The 18,678-nt window shown below is 44.6% G+C and overlaps 1 protein-coding gene across 1 annotated transcript in view; it reads left to right on the forward strand.

The window, feature by feature from the left end:
• LOC142149845 (protein mono-ADP-ribosyltransferase PARP14-like) overlaps positions 1–18,678 on the forward strand; it is a 133,438-nt gene that overhangs the window by 13,834 nt on the left and 100,926 nt on the right. Inside the window, exon 2 of the mRNA XM_075205150.1 lies at positions 9,472–9,549. Coding sequence (XP_075061251.1) covers positions 9,502–9,549 — 48 coding nt within the window. The 5' untranslated portion in view covers positions 9,472–9,501. The remainder of the gene's footprint in view (positions 1–9,471; positions 9,550–18,678) is intronic.

Below are 18,678 nucleotides of genomic sequence, written 5' to 3' on the forward strand. Positions count from 1 at the left end.
TCATCTTTGGAGGGGGGTCCCAAAAGTTCACTGTACCCGGGACCCAAATTTCTCTTGGCGGTCCTGTCCATTGTCTGATACTGGTGCGCCCTATACTGCAGATAGAGAGTCAAGCTACGCATAATAGATTTGTATCTCACGGGACACCATATAACAATGAGCTTTGCAAAAAGTATCATCATTATTTATTTATATAGCGCCAACATATTCTGTAGTGCTTTACAATTGGGGACAAACATAGTATTATTATTATTATTATTATTATCATTGATTTGTTGGGGGCCACAAGGTTTCCGCAGCGCCGCACATAGTACATACAGTAGACTATACAGGGTATAACAGTACAGAAAAATAAACAAAAAGTACCAATACTTCAAAAACTCCAGGCAGGCAGATGCAATAGACACAGAGCAGAAGAACGGGTAAGGAGACAGGAGGGAAGAGGGCCATGCTCATTCGAGCTTACATCCTTAGGGAGTGTTGACAGACCAGGCACAAGAGGAGCCGGTTGAGGCAATGGGAGAGAGGGGAGAATGAGCGGAGGAGATAGGGGTTAAGTGGATGGGTGGTAGGCTTTGAGAAAGAGGTGAGTTTTGAGTGCACGTTTGAAGGAGCACAGAGTGGGAGAGAGGCGGATGGAGCGAGGGAGGTCAATCCAGTGAAGGAGGGCTGCACGGGAAAAGTCCTGGATTCTGGAATGGGAAGAGGTGATCAGAGTGGAGGAGAGGCGACGGTAATTGGCCGAGCGCAGGGAGCGGGCAGGAGTGTGAATGGAGAGAAGTTTGGAGATATAAGGGGCAGTAGAGTGGGGGAGAGCCTTGTAAGTGGTGGTGAGGAGTTTGAAAAAAATTCTGTAGGGGAAGGGGAGCCAGTGAGGGGCAAGGCAGAGAGGGGAGGCAGAGGAGGAGCGGCGTGAGAGGTAGATGAGTCTTGCGGCCGCGTTGAGTATAGAGCGGAGGGGGGAGAGACGAGAGTGGGGGAGGCCGGTGAGGAGGAGGTTGCAGTAATCCAGGCGAGAGATGATGAGTGCGTGTATGATGGTTTTGGTGGCCTCCTGAGAGAGAAAGGGACGGATGCAGGCGATGTTGCGTAGTTGGAAGCGACAGGCTTGAGCAAGGGAATGAATGTGGGGGGCAAAAGAGAGAGAGAAGTCAAGGGTGACACCCAAGCAGCGGAGTTGGGTGACAGAGGAGATGGTAGTGTTGTTAACGACAATGGAGAGGTCATGGTGGGATGGGTGGTTGGGAGGAGGAAAGACAATGAGTTCAGTTTTGGAAATGTTGATTTTGAGAAAGCGCTCCGACATCCAGGAGGAGATGGCGGAGAGGCAGTCAGATACCTGAGCGAGGAGGGTGGGGGAAAGATCAGGTGAAGAGATGTAGAGTTGAATGTCATCAGCATAAAGGTGATACTGAAGGCCAAAGGAGGAGATGAGAGCACCAAGAGAGGAAGTATAGAGGGAAAAGAGTAGAGGGCCAAGAACGGAGCCCTGCGGGACTCCTACTGCGAGAGGGTAGGGGGAGGAGGAAGAAGCAGACGTGGATACAGAGAAGGAGCGGTTAGTGAGGTAAGAGGTGAACCAGGCATGGACAGAACCAGAGAGGCCGAGAGAGAGGAGTTTGCAGCAGGAGGGGGTGGTCCAAGGTGTCGAAGGCTGCGGAGAGGTCAAGGAGGATGAGTAGGGAAAAGTGACCCTTGGATTTAGCCGATAGGAGATCATTAGTAACCTTGGCCAGGGCTGTTTCGGTAGAGTGGAGGGGGCGGTAGCCGGATTGGAGAGGGTCAAGGAGGGAATTGTCCGAGAGGTGCCTGGTTAGGCGGCTACAGACAATCCGCTCAAGTAATTTAGAGGCATAGTGGAGAAGAGATCCAAAATTTTATAATGCTGGGCGCTCATCAAATAGTGGAGAAGAGAGATAGGGCGATAATTGGCAAGAGATGTGGGGTCGAGATTGGGTTTCTTGAGGATAGGAGAGATGAGAGCGTGTTTAAATGAGAAGGGTACTACCCCAGAGGAGAGTGATAGGTTGAAAAGGTGTGCGAGGTAGGAGCAGGCAGTGGGAGAAAGAGAGCGAAGGAGGTGAGAGGGGATGGTATCGAGAGGGCAGCTAGAGGGTGGAGAGGACTGAATGTGAGAGTGAACTTCTTCACCTGTTGTAGGGCAGAATGAGCACCAGAGTTGGGTGTTAATGGGAGGTGAAGCAAAGAGGGAGGCAGGAGAAGGGGAGGAGGAGATGTTCAGTCTGATGGCCTCAATTTTGGAAGAGAAAAAGGTGGCAAAGTCAGAAGCGGAGAGGGAAGACGGGACAGAAGGGGGTGGGGGGAGAGTAGGGAGCTGAAGGTGGCAAAGAGGCGGCGGGGATTGGAGGACTGAGAAGAAATGAGGAACTTAAAGAAGGATTGTTTGGCAAGGGAAAGGGCGGAGCAGAAAGAAGAGAGGATGAATTTAAAGTGAAGGAAGTCAGCCAGGGAACGAGATTTCCTCCAGAGGCGTTCAGCAGTGCGAGAGCACTTTTGAAGGAAGCGGGTGAGTTTTAAATGCCAGGGCTGGGGAATGATGCGGCGTCTGCTGACGATAGAGGCCTGGGCGACAGCGTCCAGGGCAGTAGTGAGGGAGAGATTGTAGAGAGAGGACGCCTGGTCAGGACAGACCAGGGAGGTAAGGGGTGATAGGAGAGTTTCAAGAGAGGAGGAGAAAGAGGTAGGGTCAATAGCGTCAAGGTTGCGCCTGGTGAGGGTTCTCCTTGGGCGAGGCAGGAGCAGGTGAGGAGGACAGAGTGAAGGAGAGGAGATGGTGGTCAGAGAGTGGGAAGGGAGTGTTGGAGAAGTCAGAGAGATCACAGAGATGAGAGAAGACAAGGTCGAGGGAGTGACTGAGACAGTGGGTGGGGGAAGAGGTCCACTGAGTGAGGCCTAGGGAGGAGGAGAGGGCGAGAAATTTGATGGTGGCGGGGTCAGAACAGTTGTCAATAGGAATATTAAAGTCACCAAGTATGATGGAGGGAAGGTCGGAGGAAAGGTAGTGGGGGAGCCATGCAGCGAAGTTGTCAAGGAAAAGGGAGGTGGGGCCAGGGGGCCGGTAGATGACGGAGACACGGAGGTGGATAGTAAACTAATAAACAGACTGGGTAAAACAGACAAAGAGGTGAGAAGGCCCTGCCCGCAAGCTTGCAATCTATGGAACAATTGGAGTTTGACACATGAGGTAAAGTCTACATTTTGCATTTCGGCCCAGCCAGACTGCAAAGGTAAAAGTGGCTCATAAGCTGAATAATCCTGTCACACAACAATGTTGGTCAAGGGGTAGTTGACTTGTGCGAAATTGTGCAACGGGTGGTAATAGGGTAATGTAGTGAGGTTAAGAGGGTGGTTAAGGAATATTATAAGCTTGTCTGAAGAAGTGGGTTTTCAGAGAACGCTTGAAAGTTTGTAGACCAGAGGAGAGTCTTATTATGCGAGGGAGAGAATTCCATAGAGTGGGTGCCGCCCGAAAAAAGTCCTGTAACTGGGAATGGGAGGATGTAATGAGTGTGGATGAGAGACGCAGATCTAGTGCAGAACGGAGTTGGCGAGTTGGGAGATATTTTGAGACAAGAGAGCAGATGTATGTTGGTGCAGCTTTGTTGATGGCCTTGTAGGTTAGTGAAAATATGTTATATTAAAATATAGTAATTCTTATTATCATTATTACTATTATTATTATCTGGAACAGAGGTGGGTCAGCGTGCTTTAAATGCCAGGGGTGATTTTTAGTCCCAGTTCATTGTTTTCAAGTTCATAAAGTAACTTACAAAATTTCAAAAACAAATGTACAAATTAAGCCCAACCATAATCTGTCCAACCAATGCCTCTGCTTCACCCAAGCTCTATCCAGGTGTGACAAACCATGCCCACCAAAGCTACGCACAATTTTCAATAGGCCAAATCAATTTTGTGGTGTCAGAATTGGGACAGTCATACCAAGTTGCCTATTGGAAAGTATCTCATAATCAAATTCCAAAACTAACAGGCCCATTACACCTTCCTTCCTACACATCTTTCACATAAATCTATCAATATTGAAAGATTGGGGTGCACAGTAGACTCTTGTCATACTTCATGTGATGCGTGAGGAGGACAATCAAAAGCTGCACTCTGCTCCAGAAGAATTGTGCCATGTCTCGTTCAAATAGTAATTAAACCACCACAGATATAATGACACATTTACTTGCCTCATGACATGCAGACACTGCTGTGCACTCAAATGATTAAGCATGCTGTGTTGTCACAGTAATTATCATTGGGTCACAGTACTATAAAATAGCTAGAAAACAATTGATTACAGTCTGTCTGATAACACAATCTTTCTAGGAGTACAATGGGAGTTGCAAAAGACAGACACCAGACAGGAATCTTTGAAATGTCTGGTTTATTAAGGACACAATTACCAACAATTACCAACCTTGTAGTCTTGCCCTCCAGGACATCCCGGAGCCGGGAAGTGAAGTGGGTAGGTGAAAGGGGATGGGGCACGTCAAATCGCATCATTTTGGCCCCGTTCCCATAACAAAATGACGCAAAAGCAATCCCCTCCACATTACATCAATACCATCCACATTACAGCAATATCCCAAACTCTCCATATTACAACAATTGGCTACACCTCACACGCATTACAGCAATACTTCCCAGCTCTCCACATTAATGCAATCTGTTATACCAATCTCACAGTACAGCAGTACCATCCCACACTTTGGAGCAATAACATACAGCCCCTCCAAATTACAGCAATAGCACCACCAACCCTACACTACAGCAATTGCACTGTCACCACCAATTGCACACTGCAGCAATGCTACCACTACACCAATCCCGCAGTACAGCAATTACACCGCAAGCCCTAAAATTTTGTGCGGATGCACTTCCAAAGGCCAAGTGCAGATGTGGCCCAGAGTGACCTGTGAATAAGTGGCCACAAATAACAGGATTTGTAAGATTGTCAAATATAACTGCTGAGGCTGCTCTATGTTCTGCACATTTAAAAAAATAAATGGTAGATTAACATATGACCTTCTTACAAGTTTAGATATATATATATATATATATATATATATATATATATATATATAGTGTTTAAACAGTTAGCCTGCGGGGTCCAGACATTGCCGCTTTGAATTAACATTAATGTAGGGCGCACTGACGTGAAACTGATGTGCCAGACAGCTGGCAATTCGGAATGACAAGTGAGGCTTTTAGGACAAACGCACTTAAAGGGCGACAGGGTTTGTAACAAGCTGAATAATTACCTGGTGTAGTTTATCATGGGGTGGGTACCAGCCAATGGTGGCTCACGTGGGAGGGACCTTGATAGAATATAGCAGGCTGCACTTCCTGCTTGGCTTCACTTGCAGCACGAGATCCCACCCTCCCATCCCTCAATTTAGTAGGGTTTTTTAAAGTGGGGTAGGAAGGCACTGCGTTCAGCGGCTGATTAATGGGCGCACAGGTAGTTGGTCGTAGGTCACTGCCCCCTTTGAAGCATCAGTAACTCCTTTTGGTCCTTCGGTGAGGAGGGTCCCTGTTCGGCTCGGTGAGGGAGGGCAGTGTGAGTTGTAAGGGGCAGTCACTCTGACGCCAACTCAGCGCTAAGTATGTAGGGATTTGTTCCCCGTGATTTGCGGACTCACGGCGGTTTGTGCCAGTCCACTAAGTGATCTTGTGTTATCAGCTCGTGAGCTGTTACGCAGTGCTCTTTCTCCGCCACCATAGGTTTAGTTAATATGTATAAAATCCTTACAATAAAATTCCTGCCATTTTTTAATAACTTATCCAGGTCTACGCGTCTTTATTTGCATGCAATGTTTAAAGTTTAAGGTTGATGTGAAGTTTGTGGGAACATACACAGTGAGCCCTTTATGACTGCCTGTCTGCATACGCTGCCGTTGGAAAGCTGGATCCTTGGTTTTCAGGTAAGTGTGTTTATATTGCATTTGTTTTCTGTTCAAATCAGAATTTTGGTGTAGGTGTCAAGCGTGTCTGGGTTCTCGTCACCGTTAAGACGAATTACCACCATTCTAAAAAAAATGTATTCCCAATGTCAGAGGTGTTCCATGAATTGAACCTTTGGGGCCCACCTCTCCTCATGCCATTGGTGTATACTGGCAGGGTAACAATTTGTTGTCCACCAATTTACATTGATTGATGGATTGATGTCCCTATCCAGTTTAATACTGACTTGTATCAACCCATTCCCCCAAGATTTACCCATTCCCACCATGTACAATTCTTTCTGCTATAAGTCTCTTCGCACTGTTGCACTGAACAGTGTAGACCGCAAGTGTCAGACTGTGCAGCCTGCTTTGATAGCTGGTACACAGGAAGTACAAAGAGGCTCAGCAGAGAATGCTGTGTACCTCCCCTCTACTAACTTCCCTGCATAACCAATAGACTGATAGCTTATGCACTCTTATTGGCAAATAGCACTGGCTGATCACAAATCAGAGTGCTGGGAGCTCCCAGTTATTGGTAGTCTGTACAGCCAGTGGAGATTGGATGCTGCCGTACGTAGCCAAAAGAAATTTTAACCGCCACCAGAGATTTGTGAGCTACATTGTATAATATAGTTGCATACTCTCTTGGAATGTCCGGGAGGCTCCCGAATTTTTGAGAGAGCAGGGCAACCTCCCACATCCTGCCCACTTCGTTAGTGAAGTGGATGGGGCCTGGCTAATCGTGTCATCCTGACCTTGCACCCTATTGTAATAGGCCGAAATTGGTATAGTTTAACAGAGGGGCGGGGCCAGGATGAGGCTATTCGGGTGACCATGCCCCCAGGATGCAGCTACTTTGGAGATCTACACTATATGGACAAAAATATTCTGATGCTTGACCATTATACCAACAGCGACTGTAATCATCATCATCATCATCATTTATTTATTTATATAGTGCCACTAATTCCGCAGAGCTGTAATGACATTGTATTCAAATACATATAATATAAAATGGAGTTGGTCCTTTTTTGCAGCGATAACAGCTTCCACTCTTCTTGGAAGGTTATCCACAAGATGTTGGAGTGTTTCTGTGTGAATTCTTTGCCTATTCATTCTGTAGAGCATTTATGAGGTCAGGCACTGATGTTTGACGAGAAGGCCTGGCTGGCAATCTCCGTTCCAGTTCATCCTAAAGGTGTTCGATGGGGTTGAAGTCAGGGCTCTGTGTGGGCCACTCAAGTTCTTCCACAGCAAACTCATCAATCTTTGTCATTTTTAGTCCTTGCTTTGTGCACTGGGGCACGTTGAATGTTGGAATAGAAAATGACCTTCCCCAAACTGTTGCCAGAAAGCTGGAAGCATAGCATTGTCCAAAATGACTTAGTATTCTGAAGCATTAAGATTGCCCTTCACTGGAGATAAGGGGCCTAGCCCAAACACTGAAAAACAGTCCTGTACCATTATCCCTCCTCCACCATAATGGCATAATGCAGTCAGGCAGGTAACATTCTCCCGGAATCCACCAAACCCAGACTTGCCCATCTGACTGTCAAACAGAGAAGTGTGATTCATCACTCTACAGAACACGTTTCCACTGCTCCACAGTCCAGTGTCGATGTTCTTTAAACCATTCCATCTGACGCTTAGCATTGGTCTTGGTGATGTGAGGCTTGCATGCAGCTGCTCGGCCGTGGAGACCCATTCCATTAGGTTCCCGCTGCACAGTTTTTGTGCTTACATTAATGCCAGTGCAAGTTCGGAGCTCTTCAGCTATGGAATTACAGAGCGTTGGCGACTTCTACGCACCATGTGCCTTAATAGTCGTTGACCCCGCTCTGGTATTTTATGTGGTCTTCCGCTTCGTAAATAAGTTGCTGTTGTTCTTAAACACTTTCACTTTCTAATAATATCACTTACATTTGACCGTGGAATATCCAGCAGGGATGAAATTTCACGAACCGTCTTATTACAAATGTGGCATCCTATCACAGTACCATGCTTGAAGTCACTGAGCTCTTCAGAACGACCCATTTTGTATCACAAATGTTTGTAAATGAAGACTGCATGGCTAGGTGCTTGATTTTATAGTGTACCTAGATACAGATAGACTGCAGTATAAACACATGCATAAGTACAATAAAAGGTCACATCAGAATGCATAAAACTTTCATTTCATCACAAAATAAAATAACATCTCCTAACTGTATAGTAATTTGTATAAATATTTATCTGCAATTTTTTTTTTTTAATTACATGAACAAAGATTATTTCAATATGTACTGTATATACAATGCTTTTTACTAATATTTCTTAGTTGCATACAGTTGTTCTGTGATAGCTACTGGCAAATATACGTGTAATTTTTAAATTAAAGACCATGCTCTGTCAATTGACATTACACCTCCCTTGTAGTGTTAGTGCAAAAGATACGGTGAAAACAAGCGTACCTATGACACACGCAGGACTTGAGTCGGCCACATCTACATCTAAATGCCCTTACTGTATATGGGTTACATTAGTCTGCCCCTCCCTCCGTCGTTCCTCATCTCTAGTCAGTTCTCATTGGTTGTTTGTAATACACGAGTGGGTCATTTTTATGGGGCTTTTTCTGTTTTTTCACATTTGAACCAATCAAGAAAGTAGAAAATTGCATTTTATTTAATATTTAATAACTGGTGAACAAGAGTTTTGTGGAGTATTTTATTGAATTAAATTATATGTTACTCTTGGTATAATAGCTAGGAATATTAGCAACTCCTATCAAATAAACTAATTTGCTACCCCAGGGATCCCAATCTTATTAATTACCCAGGGCGTATAGCCCAGTGGTATTGGGAAGATCCGCAGCGCTTTTGAGTCCATAGCTGGTATCCTGTGGGTGGAGGGGAGGTATGCTGCTCAGCCTGGGACCTATATTCCCTAAAGCAGGGGAACTTCACCGTCATGGTCTCCCTGCTATAATGGACAAGCCTAGCATGTCTAACACTAGTGTGATTGAGACTTATTTTTATGGGAGGGTGCACGTTGACCCGTATTCAAATTTATTTTTATAATGTAGTGTTTTGTACATGGAAAGTGTTTTGCCTTATTGAAGGTATAGGACAAGGTTCTAAAGTGTTAGGAGGATCATGTGACATTTAGACATTTTCATAGTTTACCCCTCAGATTTTTACACTTCTCTGCACACATTCTAGTTCTGAAGCCTTCTCCTGAGTGGAGAATAGGTATGTACATTGATATGCACAGGTTGGACTAGGCACATTGGTACAAAACCAAGGCATTTTGGGAACCGTATCTAGTGTGTGCATAAATGGGGCCCACTATCCATAAATCTATTGTTCTCATTTCTGTGTTGCCTTGTGTTGACTGATTTTATCTTTCACTTGAGATTTAGTGGGCATTGTGAAATTACTATATTTAGATAAACATCTAGAAAGGAAGCTTTTAATACTCACATTTTATCCATTGTAATTGTAAACTATTGGTATTTTTGTTATAGACGTAAACAATTCTGAACAATAAACCATACATGGAGAATAATTGCTGGGGATTTCAGCTCAGTGAAGAGCCAGAACAAGTAAGTTCCAGAAATCATAACATGATCATGTACCTTATAGAATCTCAAATTTTTCAATAGCCTGCGCAAAGATTTAAGATCTTCTAGACATTTTATCAACGAGGCAATCAATTGATTTCATACTTGCCAACTCTCCCTGAATGTCAGGGAGACTCCCTGAAATAGGGGTGATCTCCCTCACTCACTGAATAGTCTGGCATTCTCCCTGATACTGAGCCAGTAGAAGACGTGGTTGGCTTCACCATCTGTGGCGTGATGACACAGTTCAGAAATTGTATTGATACCTATGGAGGTGGCCATTTTCATGGAGCCCAAGATTTAATCAAAGACTGACAGGTAAGACAACATGACTTCAGTAATGGAGACAGAAATGTAAAAGACACTTCAATCTCTAGAGATTCATTAGCTGCTTTTCTTTAACGCATACTACTCTCCCAGAATGTTCGGGAGACTCACGCATTTCTGGGAGACCTCCCGGGAGAGAAGGACAACCTCCCGGTTCTCACCCCCGCAACAGATAAGTGGCGGGGGTGGGGCTTAATGACACAAATATTGTGTCATCTTAGCCCCACCCCCTGCTGTAATTGGCCAAAATTGTGACAGTTATTTAGTGGGTGGTGCCAAAATGATGTGATTGGTCAAGCCCCGCCCCCGCACGCCCACCTCCCCCAGGATCTCCCTGAAACCAATGAGGAAAAGTTGGCAAGTATGATTGATTGAACACTCTATTGTTTCCATAAAGAGAAGGGGTAAGTTTTCATGTCATCCTGGAATTCTAGGTTTTGAAATCATGGCAAGTGTATGAGTTTGTGTGTGTTGAAGCCTTGCCTATGTCTTAGGATGTACCACAGTTTACGAGTATTCCAAAGCAGGGGGTTATCTCGTAACTCTTGTGAGATATATTGATCATGTTGGTGTAAGACATATCTTAGGCTTATCTAAGATTTGTGAGGACAGGTTTTCCAATGTGGATATTAGTGTATATATCATGCAACCAGTCTCTTAGCTACCTGAGCATAGCAGCATGGTTGTAATACAGAATATTAGGAAACTTGATGACCCCGTTAGATATGGGTTGCTGTAATTTTAGTAGATTCTTTGTCATTTTCCTATTCCATATGAAATGATGGAAAATAGAATTAATAAATTAAATAGCTTTACGTGTTTTTAGAAGTGATTTGGATTCTAGCAGTAGTATTGAATCCAGGAAAATAAATCCTATTTTTTCCTAAAGTTTGCCCTGCCTAGGTAGGAAAAGAGATAACTCCAGCCTTCTGGAGTGATAATCTTTCATTGCCCTAGTTATATTTAAGAGATAAATATTTGTGGAGTGTTTGAAAAAACGTGTAAATGTGTATAAAAATCTGTCAGAATTCCCAGTATGAATATCACAGAGAGTAGTTGTGAAATGAAACAGAGTCTTTAAACACAGATCACAGAAGCAGATACAATGGGTGGAGTGCAGGCACAGGACAGCAGTATTACCGAATTTTAGCTTGGAAGCTGGAGACTCGGGATACTGGATACTACGAATAAACTGCAGATACTGATATCAGGATATCAGGACCAGGCTTAGCTCAGAAGCTGGAGATGTATTTTCGCAGGTACAATGAGTGAAGTGAAGACACAGGACAGCAATATAACCAGGTTTAGAGAGGAAGCTGGACGCTGGATACCAAGTACAATAAGATGACAGCAGGCTCAGGATACCAGGATTACCAGGTTTAGCAGAGGAACTGGAGACCAGGCACAACAGGATGATTCACTATAAACTCAAACAGAAGGACGGTCAGGCAAGCCAGGGTCAGAAACCGGAGGATCCACAACAATGCTATGGAGTAGAGGGGTACAAGTTAAACGAAGCAGGGGTCTGGGTCACAAGAAATGGTGCAGGATGATGGACCAAGCAGAAGTCAGATACCAGGGACAAACAGGACCAGATCACAGGAGTTTCTCAGAGAGATCAGCAACAGAGACAAATGATGAACTGGCCCAGTTTGCGTTAATAGGCAGTCTTATAAAGACCAGATACAGGTGATCAAGATCCAAGTCCAATGAGGAAAAGTTAACCCCTTGCAGGCAGGATCTGGTATAGACACAGCAGCATCAACAGGAGAGGCTGAAGGCAGATTGTGAACCTAAGTATGTTATATGTGCTTGGTCTATTGCAAAGGGATGTCTCTGCCCCATGTAGGACTTTTGAGTTTTGTGTTCAGGTGCAAGGCTGTAGATTTATTAATGTTTACAGAGAATTCCAAAACCTTACCATATTCTTTCTGTTAAGAGATCAAACAGAAATGAGTAGAAGGGCAGTCCTGTCTTGTGCCCCTGCCAGTGGCAGATCCAGGGGGGGGGGCGATCGGGGCGATCGCCCCCCCTAGCAGGGGCTTGCTGCCGACAGCTACACACTGTGCAGGTCCGTTCAGCAGTGACAGTGTGCTGCCTGGCTGCTCTGATTGTGTTTTAAACACAATCAGAGCAGCGGGACAGCACACTGTCACTGCTGAACGGACCTGCACATACTGTGCAGCCACCGGCAGCCTTAGAAGTCGGAAAGGGGGCGAGGCCTAAATCACCCCCCCTACATCGCCCCGGGTATAGTAATTTCCTACATCCGCCCCTGGCCCCTGCCCATCTCAACCCTATCTCCTCTATTACCATTCAGTAGTTATAATGTGGCTGGGTTATTATAGAAATATTGAATTGAATGAGCATGGAATTAAAATTTCTATGTTCCAATACAGCGAACAAGTGAGACCATGAAACTATATTGAACGGTTTATGTGCATTGAGGCCTAATAACATATTTTGCAAGCAAGACTGCTGAGAGGAGACAGTTACTGCGGCGTTGGTTGTGTGAATTCCCTTCACCGAGTGACAACCCACACTTCTCAGTTGATGAAGATTCTGGAGGATCATTTGAACACTCATAGCCGTAATCTTATCTAATATTTTAAAGCAAGTGTTAAGTTATAGGATGATATGAATCAATTAGCTTTGTGTCCTTGTTTAGCTTAGGGAGCAATCTAGTATGGGCTTCGTTAATAGAGGAATTTTGAGGTCTGGTTCTGTGTATTTCCTGATACAATTCTAGGGAATAGGTTGTACTGTAGTAGTTTATATTATTATAGGCATGCAGGCCTGAGATTGTAGAGTTCATTTATTTTATAGTGATGTCCTCGTTAAGAATATCTCTGAATTTTGGATGCCCTTCAACATCTACTCTTGTAATTGAAATCTAGAGAGTTCACCTGGTAAAGGTTGGAGTAATATGAATGGAATTGTGCCTGGATCTCTGCCGCATTGGTATGTGTTTATCTTGTTACTGTTAGGAACCCCTCCAGCCGGCACAACACAACCCGGAATCTACTCTGCCAATCAGGTGTTCACTGGAGCCCCTGATGGTGGGGACAGACTGGGCCGCAGACTGACAGAGGGTCGTGAAGTGTGTACCGGCTGGGGAGAACCCAGGCAAGAAGAGTCAGGTCCACGCAGAGGTCAAGGGCCGGCAACAGACAACAGTATCGGTAAACAAGCTGAGGTCAGGGGTCAAAGGCAAATAGCAGAACCGGTAAGCAGGCCAGAGATCAGGGTCACAGGAAACACGAGCGAAGTCCAATTCAAAGCCAAGGGTCATACACGGGGAGTCAGTAGTGGTATCAGAATACAGGAACAGGAACTAGCAGGTCAGCAGACTGGAGCACAGAAGCTATAACCGGCAGTGAGGCTGCAGACCTCACTGCCTTAAATACTAGTGGCCACCAATCAGAGCCTAGCTCTGAATCACACACAGCCCCCTGCCTGATTAATGTATCAGGCATTTATCAGCCCACAGGCTTGTTAAATCAAGCCACAGGAAGTTTTACCTTCTGCGCATGCGCGCCCGGCTTCCTCCGTTGCCGGGACGCAGCGCAGGGCACAGAGCTTTGGCAACGGTCGTCAAGGTGAAGGCCGGGACGCCAGAGGGGGCCAGAAGCGAGCCGCGGCGGCTGTGAGTACCACCGCGGCTCGTGACAGTTACTGGGCCATTAATTGCCACTATGTAGTTTTCTTTTTCCAGGGTCTTCACATTGTAGCCAAATATCTCCCAGTTTTCTTTCACTAGCTGCTATATTTATATTTAATATAATATGAACTTCATTGTGCTTGTTGTAGAAGGAAGCATTCTAGTAGTTATCGAACTTGGAGCGAATTACACTCAACAAGTTAAAGTAAAATGAACATGCCCTGGCCATAGAGTCTTGTAAGGATTGATAGTGTAAGTTTGCCTGTCTTTTTCTGTGATACATAATTATGTGGCCCTCATAACCACCTTCCACGCTTCTCAGAAGAGCACTCAGTTGTCCCAAAGATTGACATTATCCTTTCTGTGTGTCCACTGCTCTACATTTCAGCCGTTCAATGGTAATAAATGTTAAATTATTAGAGGTTTCAGCTCTCTTTTACACAACAGGTTAACTGTGGTTGTGGGTTACTGCAGTCGGATAATTAGTGTTTGTGGTTACCCGCTGTGTAGTATAGAGTGTTTCTGGCTAGTAAATTTTTTACCTGCCTTTGTTTGTCTTATTACTTGTCTGGTTGCAGGGTATCTCAAAGGACTTCTACTGGGATGCTGCGCCCTAAAAGGCTCTACTGTAACTTAATGTTTGGTAAGGCCTAGTGGTGGTGTCTCTGGTGTATATTCTTATATTCATATATAATTGCTTACCGTTAATAGGTCACTATTGGTGCACTGCTCTCAGGGTCCTTGCCTCTGCCTACACCGAGTGTGATGAGAGCACACTCGGCTGGCTCAAGTATTAAGTTCACTGGGAAGCCCCTCGAGTCCAAGCTGCTCTGGCAGCTCCTCATCACCACCCAAATCCACAGAGTATAGTACAGCTTCAAATATGCAGACAGTAGGCTTGTGACATTGTCACACGCCAGGTGTTTGGTTCGTCTAAACTGAGACCTGACGCACTTATCTCTCCGCCGGCGTCCTTCCCCGCGGGAGACCGCCATCTTAGGTTCGGGTGTGCAGATCCGTCTTCTTCTTCCTGCCCTCATTTGTCCTCAGACTGCCTCACCCTGTTTAAGGCACCTTCCTCCTACACTCTGTGCCTGTTCTTGGTCCTCATTTACCTGAGATCAAGCTGTGGTTCACTTTTTCTCCTAGCGAGCTGTCCTGCTGTCTGCATATCAACCTCCACCATTCCAGTGGTAATAGCCTGCAGTCTGCAGACCATCACTTCATCCTAGTGCTCTATCCTGCTCATCGCAGATCACCTCTCTACCTTTCTTTTGTTGCTGAAATCCGCTGATCCCGCTATACTCTCCTGAGGGCCGCGACCTGCATAGCGGAAGCCACCAAAACCATACCCTCTTGCGGGGGTCCCTGGAGAAGACCAGATGCTACGTTAGACTTCGCGCCTCTGGTGAGCAACAGTTATTTGGCAGGATCGAGGTCCGTGATTCCTAGTCAATTGTGACAGACATTTTCTCGTGGTCAGTGCACAGTAGAGTACGACCTGAAAGCCACAGATATGGCAATGTTCTGCTGTGATGTCTCATTTCTCCGGTTTGTTTTGGACCACAAAGCATAGTCCTAGTTTGTCTCCTATGATGCTTACAGGCAGCTCTGTAGTTTATGTGTTGAGGTTTTCTGACTTTTCTGTTTGGAGTGAATATGTCACATGTAACTCTAGGTTATGTGGAGTAAAATGTCTATATATTGTTACGAGCACCGCCGCGACTCTCTCACCTGCGTCCCGGCCGTCGCTATGACGACCGGGACGTCACTTCCTGTACTCGGCCCGGCCATTGCCAGGGCAACAGTCGGACGCTGAGCGCTCCGTTAGCACGCCCCAGCAACACTAAACAGCTGGGCACGTGCGCTAGTGCTGCACAGCCTGTGGGCTGATTAAATCCCTCATTAATTAATTAGCTGGGGCCTGATAGTGATTACAGGGCTAATCCCTGATTGGAGAGTCTCAGTATATAAGGCTTAGCCTCCCTGCCGGTTATAGCTTCCAGTTTTCTGCCTGCTACCTGCTCTGTACTGTTGGTGTATACCTGTTTGGATTGTCTTTGCCGTGTATGACCCCTGCCTGAACCTGGAGATAAGTCCTGGGGGCATCTGAGTACCGGTGAGCTTATAAAGCTCTATGGGAAAGGTGGCTGATAAAGGTGAAGACCTCCGCCTACTAGTTCTGTGAGTTTGTGTGCTGACTGTCAACGTAACATATATGAGCAGGGAGTGATAGGGTGCCAATAAGGGCATAAGCAAACCAAGCTTCAATGCACCGATTTAGATACTGAAATAACTTATTGTAGATATTTATTTTAATTAGGGGTGCAGTGTACCAGTCTATATCATTGCAGATGTACCCATTTTTTTAGTCTTGTATTTCTGTGTAATACAACAGGACAACATGTGTCAGAATCTGTATAAAAAGAGCACTGTTTTTCCCTGTAATGTATCATTCCATCTGTAACTTCTGAATGATCACCAGTAGCTCAAACTGGTGTGTACAAGTCATTGTGAGGACTCTTGTGCAATAAACCATCAATGCTTGAAGATTCTGCCTGCGACTATTACCTGCTGTATCCTGTGACCAACAGATAAGAGCTTACACTGTAATCCATTCCCCAGCTGCCCTGTGTTGAAACCAGCATCTCTGTGTCAACGCTTTGCCCGCTACCAAGTAGTCCTGATCCATAGTAAGCAGTCAGAAGGTACCAACCAGCTCACAGCAAATAAGCATTGCATCAGCTCTACAAGCTACCCCAGAAGTAAGCGGTTCTGGTGCCACAAAGGATCCCAGTGGTGGCATCCAAATTCTCCTACAACTATTGCAAAAGTTAGAATTCAAGCATTTACCGAGTATCTGGTCTCAAGGTGACACCAGTAGGAGTGGTCAGTAACAGTCGGTTACTAACGTTGAGAAGGAAATCCAGACAAATTGTGCAGGAAGAACATCCTCTCCTTTCCTCTTTCCCCTACAGACCGGGTGGCGAAGTAAGCCCATCCGGTCACAGAAGCCTTCTGTCTTTCCTATGCAGCACACTCCAATTTTACCTACTGAACCTTCTTTCACCCCAGTTTATGAACTTTCTGTAGTAAATGGGTGCACTTACCTAATCCCCTTGTGGATTTTTCTGTTAAAAATATATCATGATCAAATCACAAAGTCTCATATTGCCACCATTTGGCCTTCTAATGCCACCACATAGCCAAATAATACCCCCTTATAGCAACATTATTCCATCATATAGCCTCATATTGTCAACTGACAGTACTTTATATGTGCGGTGAATACTTGCCAGAAAGTGACAACCAAAAGCCCATTGTTCCGGCCAAATTCCAAGGCTAGAGTGATGAACAGCATGGCTTATTGAATGATATCACTGGTATCCGGTCTATGATGTAGAAGATTTCCAGATGAAGAAGATATTCGAAATCTTGGATTTCGGAAATAGAAGAAATATTGAACAAAATAAGGTCATTTTTTTTTACACAGACACTCAGGGAAGGGCAATGAATAAAAATGACAAAGGTTATTTCAGCAAACTCAGAGATGAAATTTCCTGTTTGACGTTTAAAGTGGAAAATTAGTGTAAGTAAGGTGTTGATGAAATTCTTAAGCTGTTTCATGGGACAGAACCTGGAGTGGCACTTGGGCCAGATACAACAGGACTACAGGGTCAGACAAGTCTTAAGCTCAGCCCTGCAATTATAAAAGACCTTGCAAAAAGTGATTTATCATGTTATGTTTATTTTCAAACTTTTCTGCTTGCACAGATAGGTCATGCAATGTAATGGAACATCAGCGAGGTCCATAGCCCGAGCAAACTGTTCTTGGAACATCACAGATGTGGCACGGGCTGACCCAGATGCTAACATCTAGTGTTGACCCACATCTTCACCAGCAACCTACTGCAATAGAGGGATGGAGATTGCTGAGAGGCACCCACAGGTTGCGGCCCCATGCTAGCATCACAAACTAACTTTTCACAAACAGAAGAAAGGTGGTTACAGGCCTTGTTCAGTGCTGGCAGTTCAGAATGCAAATCAGAATCCAATCTAAGATGTTTTTAAATGGTCATTAGTAGTTAAAAACATTTAAATAAGCCATTTTGGTAAACAGTAATTCAGTAGAATGTAGAAGACTTCAGACAACTAGATACAAGATACAGAACCCATTGTTTAGACACCTGTGAAAGGGCAGGGTCTTTTAATAGACCTGATAATGATTACGGGTATGTGTCAAGACATGTGCACCGGCTATCTCTTTTGATAGTCACATTGTCTAATTTATGTGGGCAGGTGAGAAAATTCATGAAGACATTGGTGAGTAAAAAGAGTAAGAAAACACTTGGTCACTTTTGAAGCGCAGAGGACACTCTGTACTGTACTTGAAAGTCATGTTAGTGATGTAAAGGCAGCAGATTGATGGAGAGCTTTGAATTTGAGTCCACTGGAAGTCAGTTCAGGTCGTGATACATAGATAAAACAGATCTAATACACAGAGGTGTGGGTGAGTCTGACAGTTGCATTAAGGAAGGAGATATATTATAAGAATATACCTTTCTAATAAGAAAGTTTTACATCTTCACACTATTGCTTTGCTTGTATTGAGGACAGCCATGGGAAAAAAGACAGTCTTTAAAATTATCATTCTTTTTTTCTTACCCTCTTTCACTAATTTTTGAACACTTTGGGCTAGATTTACTAAACTGCGGGTTTAAAAAAGTTGAGGTGTTGCCTATAGCAACCAATCAGATTCTAGCTGTCATTTATTTAGTACATTCTATAAATATGACAGCTATAAACTGATTGGTTGCTATAGGCAACATCTCCACTTTTTTAAACCTGCAGTTTATAAATCTATCCCTTTGACTGGTTTACTGTATAGTGTTACAGTCTTCACTTAACTAATCCTCCAGGAGCATATAATTAGAATCAGGAAAGCTGATTGCTGTTTGTTGTTACCATGAGTACCTAGGACTATTGGCTCATCCACTCAAGCTTTTAGAGTATAAAGATTGATACAGCATTTATCAAGCTAAGAAGTCTAGGACCAGGATTCAGATGAAATAAGAAGTTTTCTTTGTTTAACAAATCGTGTAGCACTAGGGTCTTTATATTGA

The sequence above is a fragment of the Mixophyes fleayi genome, chromosome 1, assembly GCF_038048845.1.
Source record: "Mixophyes fleayi isolate aMixFle1 chromosome 1, aMixFle1.hap1, whole genome shotgun sequence".
Classification (NCBI taxonomy): domain Eukaryota; kingdom Metazoa; phylum Chordata; class Amphibia; order Anura; family Limnodynastidae; genus Mixophyes; species Mixophyes fleayi.